General features: G+C 50.6%; 1 protein-coding gene across 4 annotated transcripts in view; it reads right to left on the reverse strand.

Moving 5' to 3' along the window:
- Positions 1-3,352: 3,352 nt before the first annotated feature.
- Positions 3,353-14,660, reverse strand: part of LOC106837167 (cationic amino acid transporter 4-like) — a 31,800-nt gene continuing 20,492 nt past the window's right edge. Inside the window, exons 2-6 of one of the 4 annotated variants that reach the window (XM_044775414.2) lie at positions 13,294-14,315; positions 12,235-12,827; positions 11,873-11,981; positions 11,516-11,771; positions 3,353-6,984 (exon numbers count right to left, since the gene is read on the reverse strand). In XM_044775414.2, coding sequence (XP_044631349.2) covers positions 11,599-11,771; positions 11,873-11,981; positions 12,235-12,827; positions 13,294-14,275 — 1,857 coding nt within the window. In that variant the 5' untranslated portion in view covers positions 14,276-14,315 and the 3' untranslated portion in view covers positions 3,353-6,984; positions 11,516-11,598. The other 3 variants (XM_070516509.1, XM_070516510.1, XM_044775413.2) reach the window with 3 other exon arrangements.

The following is a 14,660-nucleotide window of genomic DNA, read 5'->3' on the forward strand; positions in this document are numbered from 1 at the left end:
TTAAGGTTTTATCCAAAAAATTATAAGAATCTATAGAAAACTTCAAATATTAGTACCATGAAAACTCATATTGCCTTCATCTGTATTCACCAGCTTTTGTGATTATGTTTTTTAGCATTTTACCCCATTTGCTTTCTCTCTCCCTCTCTAGCCTTACCACACTATGTTCGTTTTTGCCTGCCACCTAAAAAGCTAAACTCTGAGATGACGAGATTGCAGTAGAGAGAAGGTCTAATCACAAAGCAGCCATGTGAGGAAGCAAGAGCATGAGCCTCAAATTCACTTTCCTGACAAGAGGGGCTCAGGGACATTTATTGATGGGGGGAAGGTGGTCTGAAATGTGGAGACAGGTGATTGGAGGGGAGGAGAGGTGAGGTAATTGATGATCTGTGCAAGCGTGGTCAGACTCCACGCCTCTTCACAGGACACGTGTTCACAAAATGGCAGCGTGAGCAGGATCTGAGGGTGGAGTTTTTAGCCTCTTGACATCAAAAGGTCACCTATCAGACGTCTGCGCAGGCCGAGGTGATGAGTTGGTGGTCTCACCCAGCCTGGAGTGGACAAAAGGGTTCTAATAGCTGAAGAACAGTTCAAACACCCATTACCATGGTGACCCAGGCTCCAGGGAGATGTTAACTATAGGAGCCTAGTGGGAGTCAGCTAGCTTATCGCCTAAACAGCACAGTTAACAATGGGCGGGTTAAACAGCTAAAAGCTATAATCGGTAATTGGAAAAAGGAAAAAACTCTTCAGTTCCTAACTGCTTAATCGTCAATGGCTAACTGTTTGCTGGTTTCAGTCCCTCCTATTCTATGGTAGTCCTCATTCTTGAGAGATTTGGGGCGACGACCAATCTAGCCATTTCCTGCTGAATTGGGGCATAGATCTGGGTTAGAGGAATGAAACTGTTTAGCACTCATTTGGAAATATTCTCTTGTTCCTGGCTTCATGTTGACATTTTGTGTTATTAGAATTTGGTACCTTGCTCAACAGTTTTGGAACAACATCTAAAGGCACATTTTATAATCAAGCATCAGACCAGAAGGATAAGAAGTATAGACAATCCAAATTTTAACAGTCCCTGAAAAACAGACCTAATCCAGTGGGGCCTCCATCTGATCTTCAGGTGGGGGAGGCATCTGCTCTTAGTTCCTGATAAGTCTCTTGTTTTACTGCACATGCATCAGAGGCCAGAGCAACGCCCTATACCCTGATCTTTCAGTTGTCATTGAGGATGGCCATCAGCATAGCCTCTGCCTGGGCAGCATCACATTCCTAAAGAACTTGAAAGACAAAAGTCATCAACTTATAACGGTTGGGAGGGGCCATAAAATCTACAAACCATGTCTGAGTTAGTTAATCAGAGGTCAAAGTTATAATATGGTTCCTTTCTACAATATGGCTTCCCTTATGTCAACCTTGTGTTGAGCTGGTATCAGTGTCCCCTTTTGTTGTTCATCCTCAATCTTGAGGGATCTCCTGTTGTGCCTATCCATGAATGTGTACTATAGTTTTTATTGAAACTTAGTTTTTCTCTCTAAAGTCACCCTCATTTTTATAAAAGATAGCCAAATTAAGACTGATGAGTTTGTAAGATAAGTAATTTCAATAAACTTGGCCCAATTACTTACATAAGTACAGCAAGAATAGCCATTGATCATATAGGCTCTTTTAAATCTGCTTTGCTGGAACTTTTAATGAGGAATCTTAGATTGAACTTTAAAGGCCTCTCAAGGCCAGAAAAGCCAAGCCAAAGACTTGTCATCAGATTTCAACTGCAATACTTATAGATTTAGGTGGATTCCTCTCTTCTTGAGGTCCCCCAAAATATTTCAAGGTTCCAGGCTCCTGCTAGATAAGTAACCTTCCTTACTTACTGGGAAAGATTGCTGGAATCTCTGTAAACAAGGTATCAGGGCAATACTTCCAAGTGGCCAGAAAGTCAACCTTTATTCCTCAAAAGCTGTCTTGCCATATCTGAGTCTTTATGTTTCTCTCAAATATGACATTCCAGTAAATGCCTTGGTAATAGAACCAATTGTGTCCTGTTATAAGGAGAACAGATCCTTATTGAACTTATGCAAATAACTATATTGTCATGAAAACAATACTCACTCATTAAGAGTTTCCAAATCCTGGAGGGATCAGGTAGGGAGAAAAATAAATAAATGCTTCAAATCTGCTTACAAAGGTATAATTTATCAAATTCATATGTCATAGTTAGCATGAGAGAAAAAGACTTCCTTAAATCTGGAAACAAAACAGAACATCAAAACCCCCCAGCAATATCTCAAATGAAAAGTTATGTTATAATCATCCTCATCAGTTCATTCAGTCCTGTGTAATCAATTCTTGATCTTAATCTTCTATTAGCAGCTTTATGAAGTCATCAGTTCCTCTGTTAGGGTTCTGTAATTTCTTACCCAGTCCAGTTTTATAATCAGAAAGTTTACCAGAAGCCTGTATTCTAGAGTGAGTGTCTGAATTCTTTCCATGAATTTCTCTGAAGAGGAAACATATTTGCAAAAGCAAAAAGCATCAGAGTAAAACAGTAACTATCTGCAAAAGACAAAAGACTCAAAAGGACAATTGACAAAGAAACTTGCCTACTTCTGTGACATACAACACTTCAAGATAATAACTAGAATTATGGCTGAAAACCAGGATAGATCAGAACTTTAGGAATGTTATATAATTTCTAAAACATTTATATCAATTACATTTACCCAGAAAACCACCACAGAAGGTTCATCCTGACTTATTTGACAATGCTTCCCATGTAATTTAACAAACCAAATAAGCCCAGTTTATTATCTTCCTCCTCATAGGAAGTCTCTTTGAGAAATCTCAGAAAATCCTTAGAGAAATTTTCTTCCTTCTTCCAGGTCAAAAGAGAGCGTTTATTCAGGATTTTAATATTTGGGGTTGGAGGAGCTTGTTAAAATATAAAAAGTTTTAAAACACTTGGTCAAATAGGAAACACTCACTCTATTCAGTCAAAGTGACAACAGAAACAGCCAAGGGCAAACGCAGTTAAAACAGTCAAAAAATCTTAATAGAAAGACCTCAATATTTCTGAACATAGGAAATTATTTTAACAAAACATAGATTTTCTGTCTTTTAGATAGACTTACTCAGAAGTAAAGAAAAACGTTTTATAACCTCTTTATCAAGAGCAGGCCAAAAGTTCAAGAAAATTATCCTTTTGAGAAAGAAAACCAAATTTTTATTTTTGCACCAGCTCATTTTTGACATTAAAACCCAATTACTTAATTGGATTTACTTTAATCTTAGCCAGCTTGACCAGGCATAAAGCTCTTTTCAGAATTTCTCTTTCACAAACCTTCGGTAACTTTCTTTTTACATTCAGAATTTGTCCCATGCTTCCTTCTCTTTTTCCCTTCTAGTACTTTAGGAAAAATTTATCTTTCTTAACACCACAAATAAAAACATTTCCATTCTTTATACCTTCTTTACTGAAAACTTACATCTTACTTTCCTTGAATACCAACCTTTTTTCCTTATTAATTTTTAGTAGCTTTAATTACACATACTAATTAGAATTTTCAACCCTTACAGACCTTAGTGAAAACTAAAAACTAAGCAATTATGAACTGTTTTTTACATTAGCATTCTGTGGTTTGGCAAATTTATAAATACCTTTTATAATTTCTAAAAACATGTTACTTCATAGTACAATCTTTTAATAAAATACAAGACATGTTTACTAATATACCCAAACATCTTTTAGTTTCTTTGTAATAAGAAGCCAAAAGTAGATAAACCTGGAGATGTCTAATGATAATGTTTCAGTATTTTATCTTATTTGGAAAATGACCCAGATATTCAGCGAGTTTTTTATCATTCAATTTCACCTAGCAAAACTTCAAAGTTTCAAGTTACCAGAAAAATTTTGGAATTTATTTTAAATACATATTCCATAATGCATAATTATTGTTTAAAAAAATTCACTCAGTACTTTTATCTTTTTCACATCTATTTAGTTTACTCATTCCCAATAACTATTTACATTGCCTACAGAACTTCATGAGACATTAGACAAAATCAGTTATCATTCTGAGCTATTATTTTGCTGACAAGTTTGTAACAGGAGTAACATGGGTTTATTTGACTAGTAAACCCAGGCGGTACGTCTGCACCTTATCCAATGCTGACACTCTGAGGACATGTCCATTTTAATCAAACCAATACATTTCAATAAGCTTCTATTTACTACAGATTAATTTATATCATGTTAATTTACAATGCATTTGGGTTAGTTTCTTTTACATTTAGAAAAAATTTAGGTTAGGGGCCAGCCCCGTGGCCGAGTGGTTAAGTTCACATGCTCCACTGCAGCAGCCCAGTGTTTTGCCAGTTCAAATCCTGGGCGCAGACATGGCATGGCTCATCAAGCCATGGTGAGGCGGTGTCCCACATGCCACAACTAGAAGGACCCACAACTAAGAATATACAATATGTACTGGGGGGCTTTGGAGAGAAAAAGGAGAAAATAAAATATTTTTTTTTAAAAAAGAAATAATTTAGGTTAAACAAAATAAAAAAAACAAAATAAAACAAAAAAACAAACATTTAGGTAAGTGCTTACTTTAAGCAAATTGAACTGAGCTCTTAATTTTTGGCCATACCATTCAGCAATAAAAATATCACACATATCCAACATACATATAGACACATATACACTGAGTCTCCCCAGCTATTGTTTAAAAATTACTGCTATGAATCAGGTACAGTAAAACAAGTCTTAGTTATGAATCCAAATTTTGTTTTAGGCTTTTTACTAACATTTGTGGAGAAGACTTCCAAGCAGCTAGATTTTGGCAAGGGCACTCTTATGGCCGTTTTTTCCCCTTTTTTTCCTTCAGTCCTAGGAATTAGTGATGGGATAGATAACAGTTCCTGGAGAGGCAGATGATAATCCTTTTTAAGATAAAAGAACGGGTGGAATATGAGCTGCCTCTAGAGCTGCACTTCCAGTCTTGAAGGATTTTCTAAGGATAATTGCTCTTGATTTCTCAGAAGCTGGGTTGTAACTCACATGACATCATAGGTTGATGTACTTGTCCAACTGCATCATAAAGGCACAGAGCAACCACTCGACTCTCCTCCAAGGAGTTTCTGGGGGAATAACTCATCCACTTTAAAGTGTTTCCAATTAGTTAAAATGTACCCAAGGGGTGAGTCTCTCGGGATTCTTGGGGGCATCGCCCAGGGTGGCAAAGCACCATCAGCGTCTGACTGACAGCGGGCTGGAGAAGGGTGCAGAGCCTGACTGCAGGCATCAACATAGTTATAAGATTTAGTCAAGTCCCATTCAGCCCAGGTGCTTAGTACCTGAGCCAGCACAAGGCAAGCCAGGGAGGCAAGACGCAAAGGACTGGAGCAGGCTGGGGTGGGTTCCAAGGCTAGGGTTGAGAGTTAAGTCCCTGGCAAAAAGTTTTTCAAGTTCCAAGCTTACAGGTCTAGGTTCTGTTCAGGTCCAGCCTGAACTTAACCTCGACTTGGTGAAAACAGGTGATGAATGAGACAGACAAGGGAGAGAGGATGAGGCCTCATCCTCATGGCCTCTTCCCAAAGGTTATCCAGATAAGGGTCACACAAACAACAGTCCCCAGGCAAGACAGTTTATGGGATAGTTTACAGATCTGTCCCCATAGCTGACTCAGCAGGCACCTAGGATACTCAAGTTCTTGACAGGAGACAAAACAGGATTCCAGACTGTCAGTCAAACGACTGAGTGAGGGGCCAACCTGGAGTCACTTAGGTGCCCCAAAAGCAGAGAGCTCCCTGGAGTGGAGCACGGACTCTGTGAAACCAGGCAGAGGAGAGCTCCTGGGGTAGGGGCTGAGTGCGGGGCTTTGATTAGCATCTGAAAGACAATGAGAGGAGGCTGAGATTCCAAATTTGCTTAAGTTCTTAAGACTAGACATTGAAAGAGCTCTCTGATTGTGGCCACATGGTGTTATGGAAAAATATCATCTTTTTCTTTTTCCTGGACTCATAACTGAAAGCTGCCCAATTCTGAAGAAAGCAGCCTGGGCTGCAGGTGGGAATGAAATTAGCATTATCCATTGTTTTGGAACTTAGACACGGCTGGTCAAAGTATATGTATATCACAGCTAGAACTGAAACCAAGCCAAGCCAAGCCAGGAGAACTTCTGTGACTGGCTCCTCTAATTCTTCCTTAATATGGAGCATCCCCCAAACCGAGATCCTCATAATGAAGGCCGGACCAAGGCTTCCTTTGTCGGAAGTCATAGAGGGTGTCTCCTGCCAAAACAAGGCTTCCTTTTTTGAAGTCAGACCAAAGGAAGAAGAAATACTAATCCGATCATTTGTACCAAAGTTACTCACCAAAAACACATTTTCCAAACCAAGAAACCATCTCTTTACTGAAAAGTGAGAATATGTGCAAAGGAGTTGGTAGTGCCAAGCCAGGAAAAAATCCTAGAAGTCTCAGGAGAAATGCTCCAGGCAGCTGCTGGACTCATCCACGGGTTCTCCACACTGGCAAGGGGCTGACGAATCTCGGGCCAAAAGGTCCGTCTGGACTTAGCTCCTGGCTGGCTTGCCAAATTGTTACAGCAGCACGTTCATTTCTGCTCACCGCCCAGAAAGCCGAACATGGAGACAAGGCAATTGCAGGAGAGTTCACTGGCAAAGCAGCCATGCAAGGAAGCGAGAGCAGGAGTCTCAAACCCGCTTCCTTGAAAAGAGGGGCTCGGTGATATTTATAGGATGGGGGGAAGGTGGTCTGAAATGTGGAGACAGGTGATTGGAGGTGAGGAGACGTAATTGATGATCTGTGCAAGCGTGGTCAGACTCCATGCCTCTTTAGAGGACGCGTGCTCACAAAATGGCAGCATGAGCCTAATCTGAAGGTGGAGTCTTCAGCTTCTTGATGTCAAAAGGTCGCCTATCAGACATCTGCATGGGCCCAGGTGATGAGTTGGTGGTCTCAACCTGGATTGAGTGGACAAAGGGGTTCTAATTGCTGAAGAACAGCTCACAAGCCCATTACCATGGTACCCAGGCTCCAGGGAGATGTTAAAGTATAGGAACCTAGTGGGAGTCAGCTAGCTTATCGCCTAAACAGCAGTTAACAATGGGTGGGTTAAACAGCTAAAAGCTATAATCGGTAATTGCAAAAAGTTAAAAAACCTTTGGGGGCCAGCTCCGTGGCCGAGTGGTTAAGTTCGTGGGCTCTGCTGTGGCAGCCCAGGGTTTGGATCCTAGGCGCGGACATGGCACCGCCCGTCAGGCCACATTGAGGCAGCGTGCCACATCCCACAATTAGAAGGACCTGCAACTAAGATATACAACTATGTAGTGGGGTGGGGGTGGGGGTTGGGGGTGGGGGTGAGGAGATAAAGTAGAAAAAAACAAAAAAAAAAAAACCCGCCTTTGGTTCCTAGCTACTTAATGATCAACGCCTCTTTGCCGGTTTCACCAGAATGAGCCAGATCTATTTAGATTTCACAGGAAACCACTGGAAAGCAAGTGGCAGATATCTGGAGATTCACCCCTCTCAATGCTGTCCTGAGAAACAGGACCTTCCCCAGGTGACCACCGTCCTCTTGTCACACTCAGGAAATTTAACGTTGGCAGAAGAAATCTAATATTTAAATTTCCCCAGCTGTGACAATAATAGTTCTAAATTTTATTTTCTGATCCAGGATGTACTCAAGGACCTTGCACTGCATGTATTGTCATGTCTCTGAGTCTCCCAAGCAGAACCCCCATCCTTCTACTTCCTTAAGTCACCTCGTCACCCTCACACATATGTGCACACAGCCATCAGGCCTGGAGGTGAAGCCCATGACACTTCCCTCTGAGCTCTGCCTAGCCTGGCTTTGCTGGCCTCCCCAACCCTGTGGGGCTGGACCTGCCCATGCCCTGCTCCCCTCCCCTCTGTGCTCTCCCCACCCTCCATCTCTGCCTGGAGCCCCTTCCTGAGCCCTGGGAATCCAGTGTGAGGGGCTCCCGGCAGGAAGTCTTCCCCGGCTCACAGCCCCAGGCCTGCCCCACCTCCCCCAACCCCACTTCCAGTGTCTGTTTAGGGACCTTTCCGCCCTCAACTCAGCAGAGAGCTTCTCAAAGGCAGGTTCACCTTCATTGTCCCCTATGTCCCCAGCAATGACAAAAGGCTCAGACCCATGACTCAGGCTGGGAGTGGAGTCAATGGATGACTAAGGCAGAGGCCTGTAAGGGCCAGGCCACCCAGGAGTGGGCAGAGCAGACACTAGACTCTCTCCTGCCCCAGGACAGCCGCTCACTGCGGGGAAGCCTCAGGCGTGGAGGCCTCAGGTGTGGAGGCCCGGAGCCTGCTCAGCTCTACAGGATCTGCTTCCACATCCTCGTCACTGGGCAGGTAGGGGCCAGTCTGGGCCGGGTGGGGTTGGACAGCGGGAGGGTGCGACAGCCACAGGCAGAGACTCAGCTCAGGTCTCTCCCAGGCAGGGAAGTTTGGGCTCATCCCCACAACCATCACTCTGTGCACTGGAGCCGCTCAGCTGCGTGTGGTGAGTCTGGCCAACATGGCTCCCCTTGGCTGCTGGTAAGCACATGCCCCCCGACCCCTGCAATCCCTGGGGTGACAGTGAGTCTTGGGGTGAGGGCTTGGGAGGCAACGGGATGGTAGGTTGGGGGCCAGGCCATGGGTCTGCCCTGCCTCTCCCAGATCACCTCCTTTGTGACCTGCTGCTGTTGTGCGTGGATGGAGAAGCCCATTTCTATGAGGACCAAGCATGAGGAGGGGGCTGCGGGCCTGCCTGGACACTAGTCTATACTTTGGAGGATGGTGGCTGAAGCCCCGCCCTGCTGTCCTCATCTGCAGGTAAAGGCCCCGAAGGGAACTGCCAGCCCTGAGCAGAAAGGCAGCTTCCCCACCCCCACATCTGGCTGCCTGGGTGCCTTAAAGGGGGCCCCGCACTGGACCCCACTGCTACTGCTGGGAGCTGGACACTGTTACCAGAGTGGCCCTTACACCACTCGCTGGCTCATTCCTGAGGCCCACAGCCTTTCTCTGCTATTTGGGGCTGGGGACAGAAAATGGTGGGAGCACAACCTAGGTGACTCAGGCATGAAGCCCTTGCAGGACCAGGGCAGTGGGTGGGAGGAATATTCCACCATTCGGCTACAAGGCAGACTGTCCCTCCCCCGCCTGCCTCGGCAGGTGCTGCTTGGGGACCACAGAGCAGGGCCCTGGTCCAGTGGGGCTCCGGCTTGGGCTGGGGCTGGAGACGCTCTCCCAGGCTCTATCTCCAGTGTTCCCAGCAGCTCCCTGCTCTCCAGCTGTCCACCACACTGGCGGGGTAGCCTCTGGCCCTGCCTGGCTCCCAGCCCTCCTCCTCCTGCCGGCAGCCCCAACACAGGGAGAGACCCTGCCCTCTCAGCTGTCCCACACTGGGCTCGGCACAGCCAGAGTCCCAGGCAAGGGAGAAGGCAGCCTGACAAGAGATGTCACAGCTGCTCTGTACTGGGTTCCTAGGGCAGGGCTCCTCCCAGCTCTGGGCCTCATCCACGGAATGAGGACTGTAGTCGGCAGATGGTCCGACTCTCTAGGACCCCAGGCAAGGGCACAGGACCCCCTTGGGCCCATACCTTCTCAGCTGATGAGCACCAACCCCTTCCTTGTGGCAGCCCTTGGGCTGTGGAGGGCTGGGATGGAGAGGTGGGTAGAGGGGTTGTTGGTGGGCATGGGGTCCTTTGGGGCCTTCTATATGTCTCTTTAGTACCCCCAGCACAACACCCTGCAACCTGCTCACTGGGCTCCTGGGAGCCATGTGGTGGGGAGGCTGTACATCTGGACACATATGTCACTGCTGCCCAAGGTCACACCCAAGAACTTGTCTGGGCAGCTGCACACCACACCAGAGGCAAATGCATGAGGACCATGCTTTGACCAAGACCCCAGGTGGAGACCAGGGGCTGGAGAGAATGTCCCTAACAGAGGACAAGGAGGCCCCAGCAGGCTGGCCTGGTTCAGGGTTTGGAATCCTCCTGGGGCCTGAATCCTGCCTGCTGGAGAATTTTCCCATGTCCTGGGCCCACGCTCAGGAGGGGAGGGATGGGGCTGCAGGAGCCAAGCCCTCTCTGGGTCCCAGGCAGGGTAAAGATTTGGGGTACCTACTCCAGGGAGACAAGGGGCTGCCTTCTCATGGGTCCCTGGTGAGCAGGGCCATGCTGGCAGCTTGCTCGTGGAATGACATGGGCCAAGCTGGGGAGGGGAGGCCTGGGGCTCAGGCTGGGCAGCATCTGGAATCATCTGGCATCTGGAGCCTCAGCAAAGCCTTGAGGTCCCTGCTGCCTCTCACCCCCAGGGCAGTGTCCATGGGAGGCGGGTTCAGAAGGGCCAGGGTGAGAGATCACGGCCCTGAGGCCTGGTTATTGGAGCGGGGTCGCGTGTCCTTGTGTCCTTGGGGCCCAGAGAAAGTGATGTTAAGGCTGCAGAGAGTTGAGGAATAAAGATGCCAAAGCCAGTGGCTTCCTGTGTGGTCCTCACAGGCAAGAACGGGGAAGTGGTGGTGTCTATGATAGACAGAGCACAGCCTTGGGGAGACCGCGGTGTGCAGGGTAGGCCTAGGGACCCCCAAGATGGAGTCCCACCATCAGAGGTGGGCTGAAGGTCCCTGGAGTAGGCCCAGGTGCTTGTGCACGCACCTGTCCCACCCTGAGCCTTTGTCACAAAGCCCTGAGGGGGCGGCAGTGAGAGAAGCAGCTGGAAGCTGTGAGCAGCCCTGGGCTGGGAAACAGCTGCTGCCTCAGTCTGCACGTGGGTGCACGGCCAGGGGACTGTGTGTGCACGGCCTGGGGACCGTGTGCGACATGTGAGCCTGTGCCTGACAGACACATGTGACTGGGCAGGGGGGCCTCTCCATCCGGGGCAGGCCTCAGGACATGCCCTGCTCTCTGAGAGCACTGGGAAACCAAGGGATCCCCAGAACTCCACCGCCCTTTCCAGGCTGCCTCAATGGGGTCCAGGCTCTTTTCTCTCGATCTGCCCCTGAGGGGACATGTGGGGAGGCTGGGAGGTGCCTGGCCTCATCCTTTATGGACCCCTCTGTGCCTGGTATGTGTAGCTCCCCTCTGAGCTGGGCAGAGCGCACTTGCTTGAGTGCAGGACTCCAGGACCCAGGCTAGGCCGTGACCCTGACTCAGGGCTGAGGCCACCCACTTCTAGAACCTCAGCATCAATGTTGTTTTCTGGGGACAAGCATTTGGTCCCTGGAACAGATGAGGACAGTGCCACAAAGAACACCACAGTAGGCCACACTGTGAGCCAAGCAGTTATTACTGTGGGTCCTTGGGACTCAAGCTTCTTCCCTGCCCGCACTACTCCACCTGCCCAGGTAGCTGGACTTGGTCATACACTGGATGGCACTGGGCACAGTCCACCACACCAGCGCTGGCCATGGCCCACTCCCAAAGACTCGAAGCTCAGCACCTGGGCTGAGGTCCTGAGGGACCCCCAGGCATGGGAAGACCTACACACCTGAGCTGCCCCGGATAGAGGGGCTGCCAGCCCCTCCGGCCTCCAAAGAATGTGGGGGACAGTAAGCAGGCCCCCCGTGGTCCTCATGGACTGGCAGGCTGCTCCATGGAGCCGGGCTCCTGGGCCGGTGCCTGGCTGGGGGTTTGCGCGGCTGGCACCATCTCTTCCAGGTTGCCACGTGTGGCCGTCAACCCTAGCCGTGCCCGCTGGTTCTCCTTGCTCTGCCTGATGCCGTAGCCAAAATACACCGTGATTCCTGTAGGGGCGACAAAAGCCTGAGGGGCAGGTCCCAGCACTGCCACCCTGCTTGCCCTCTTCCTGTAGCCCCCACGGGGTCCCGGCCTGGCCCCCACTCACCAATCAGCAGCCAGATGGAGAAGCTCAGCCAGGCCACGTAGCTCAGCTGCAGCATGAGGAAGATGTTGAGGAGGATGCTCAGGGCGGGAGTCAGGGGCACCATGGGAACCTGAGGGGACAAGGGCTGGGCTGGGCTGCAGGGAAGGGATGCTGGCCCACGGCCTGATTTCTCTGGAGTCCACAGAGCCTTCCTCTGCCTCTGGAGATTCCAGAGACAAGGGCCCACCCGCCATGCAGAGAGTGGGGTGTGGGGTACTGGCCTCCCTGCCCTGCGGCCCTGGTGCATCCTGCCACGGCAGAGGAGGAAGGTGCAAAGGGAGCTGGCTGGGCTGAGCGCGGTGGGTGCTGGCTGGAGGAAGTACCTGAAAGGTGTCCTGGCGGTGCGGCTGCTGGTGGGCCCCCAGGACGAGGAGACTGAGCAGAAACGTGGCGGAGCTGAGCAGGAGCAGCAGGGTGTAGCCCCAGGGCGGGAGGTGCAGGACCGAGTCCCCAAAGACCAGCACGCAGTCCAGGGTGATGGCCGAGGCCACCAGGACACCGAGGGCCCAAGCCACAGCGGCTCCACGCCTGCACCCATCCAGAAAGCGGAGGTAGGGCCTCAGGGCTGGTCGCAGCTGCCCGGGCTCAGGGGCTGAGGTCTGCTCGGTGCCCAGAGGGCTGCCTGGGTCCTGAGAACTGGCTGGCAGGGACTTTCGGAAGCGTAGCATGATAATGCTGGTGGCCACGAAGGTGTAGGTCAGCAGTGCACAGATGCAGCGGAACTGCACTAGTGCCTCAAGTTCGATCAGCAGAGCCAGGAAAGCCATGAGGAACCCGAACACCAGGATGCCCACCACGGGCACCTGCATCCGGGAGTACACATGGGCAAACACCTGGAAGAAGAGCCCATCGGCAGCCATGGCAGAGATGATATGTGGCAAGAAAAAGATGTACCTGAGCAGGACAGTGTTCATGGCTGTGACAGAGGGTGGGAGAGACGTCAGCATGGTGGACAGGCTCACCAGGGGACACTGCTTGGGGCCAGGGTATGGGTGGCTCCTTGGGAACACGGGCATGAGTTTGCCTGGGCTCTCAGAGTGAGCCTGAGTGCATGTGGGGTGCTGGATTTTTCCCCCTCACCACCCAGGAATGGGACACCCCAGTTTACGTGACAGACCCACTGGAGAATCTGATGAGGGCTGAGTCCCTCTGCCTGGAAGGATCTGGAAGCACATGCTCAGAACTGACATTCTGTGTCAACTGGGACGGACAGTGAATAGGTCCTTCACAACAAGCCCGGGTGGAGAGTCTAATCATTAGCACCTTCCTGGGCCCAGGATGCAACTGGGAGCACAGGCCCAGTTGGAGATGTGTGCCCTTGAGGCTTAGGGCAGGGCCCCACCACCCTGTTCCCTCCCACCTTGTCTGGAAGGGCCACTTACCGCAGATTGCACCAGCCACCACAATGAAGGCTGCCCAGCTATAGCCCCGCTGGTGGAAGGCATCAGGAAGTGCCCAGTCAGGGTCCAGGCTGTGCCAGGGCACCATGAGGGTGAGCACAGTTGAGGCAAGGATGTTGGCAGCAGCCACCAGGGTAACCGAGATGGCGAGGGCCATAGGCACAGATCGCTTTGGGTTCCGGGCCTCCTCGCTAGAGACAGCAACAGCAACAAAGCCCACAAAGCCATAGATGCAGGTGGCGGCGCCAGCCATGATGCCAGAGAAACCAAAGGGTGCAAAGCCGCCCTCCTCAGCGCTCCAGTTGTGCGGGTGGGCCAGGACAAACCCCAGGATGATGATGAAGAGGATGATGGCCAGGCTGATAGCAAGGAAGGTGTGGCTGAGCCAGGAAGAGACACGACCTCCACAGGACACAAATGCAGAGGCCAAAAGCAGGATGCCAGCAGCCAGGAAGTCTGGGTACTGGGCCAGGTAGGGCACCTGCCAGGTGCCCACATGGGCCTTGGTGAAGCTGCTGATGCTGCGGCTGAAGATGGCATCTAGGTAGCTGCTCCAGAAGCGGGCCATGGCAGCGGCCCCAACGATACACTGGATGAGCAGTATCCAGCCAACGAGGAAGGCCCACAGCTCACCCATGAACACATAGGTGAACAGGTAGGAAGAGCCCTTGCGTGGCACACGTGCTGCCAACTCTGCGTAGCATAGGGCTGCCAGCAAGGAGGCTATGGCAGCCACGCCAAAGGACACGAGCACTGCCGGGCCGGCCATCTCCTTGGCCACGGTGCCAGTGAGCATGTACAGGCCCAAGCCCACCGTAGCACCCACACCCAGCAGGATCAGGTCCAGCGTGGTCAGGTGGCGCCGCAGCGATGTCTCTGTGGTGGGCTCCTCCAGTGTCTTCAGCCGGTTCAGCTTCTGGCAGAAGCGCGCCACACTGGCAGTGCTGGGCAGCCCCGGGGCCATGGTGGGCAGCTGAGACAAGCACCAACCCACCTGCTGGCACCTACAAGAGACAAAGGGGAGTGACAGGCTTCCTTGGTCCTGACCAGCCTTCAGTCCTTGCTCTGACCCTGCCCTGGGGACCCAAGCCTGGAACCACTGGCAGCTGCAGGGCTGACTGAGGCAGGCTCAGGGCCTGGCAGCAGGGTGGGCAGGAGGCCACAGGGAAGTGTGGGGAACTCTTTGGCATGCCTCCAGGGCAAGGGAGGGAGTCTGGTTCCAGGTGTGTTTGGGAGGCGCTCTGAGGGTGGGGAGGGGCAGTCCCAGAGAGCCTGGCTAGGAACCACTCCAGTGGTCTGGGATTCCAGAGCAGGGTGGAAACCCGAAGCTTCCTGGGAACTGGGCCAGG

This window comes from Equus asinus, chromosome 8 (genome assembly GCF_041296235.1).
Source record: "Equus asinus isolate D_3611 breed Donkey chromosome 8, EquAss-T2T_v2, whole genome shotgun sequence".
Taxonomy (NCBI): Eukaryota; Metazoa; Chordata; class Mammalia; order Perissodactyla; family Equidae; genus Equus; species Equus asinus.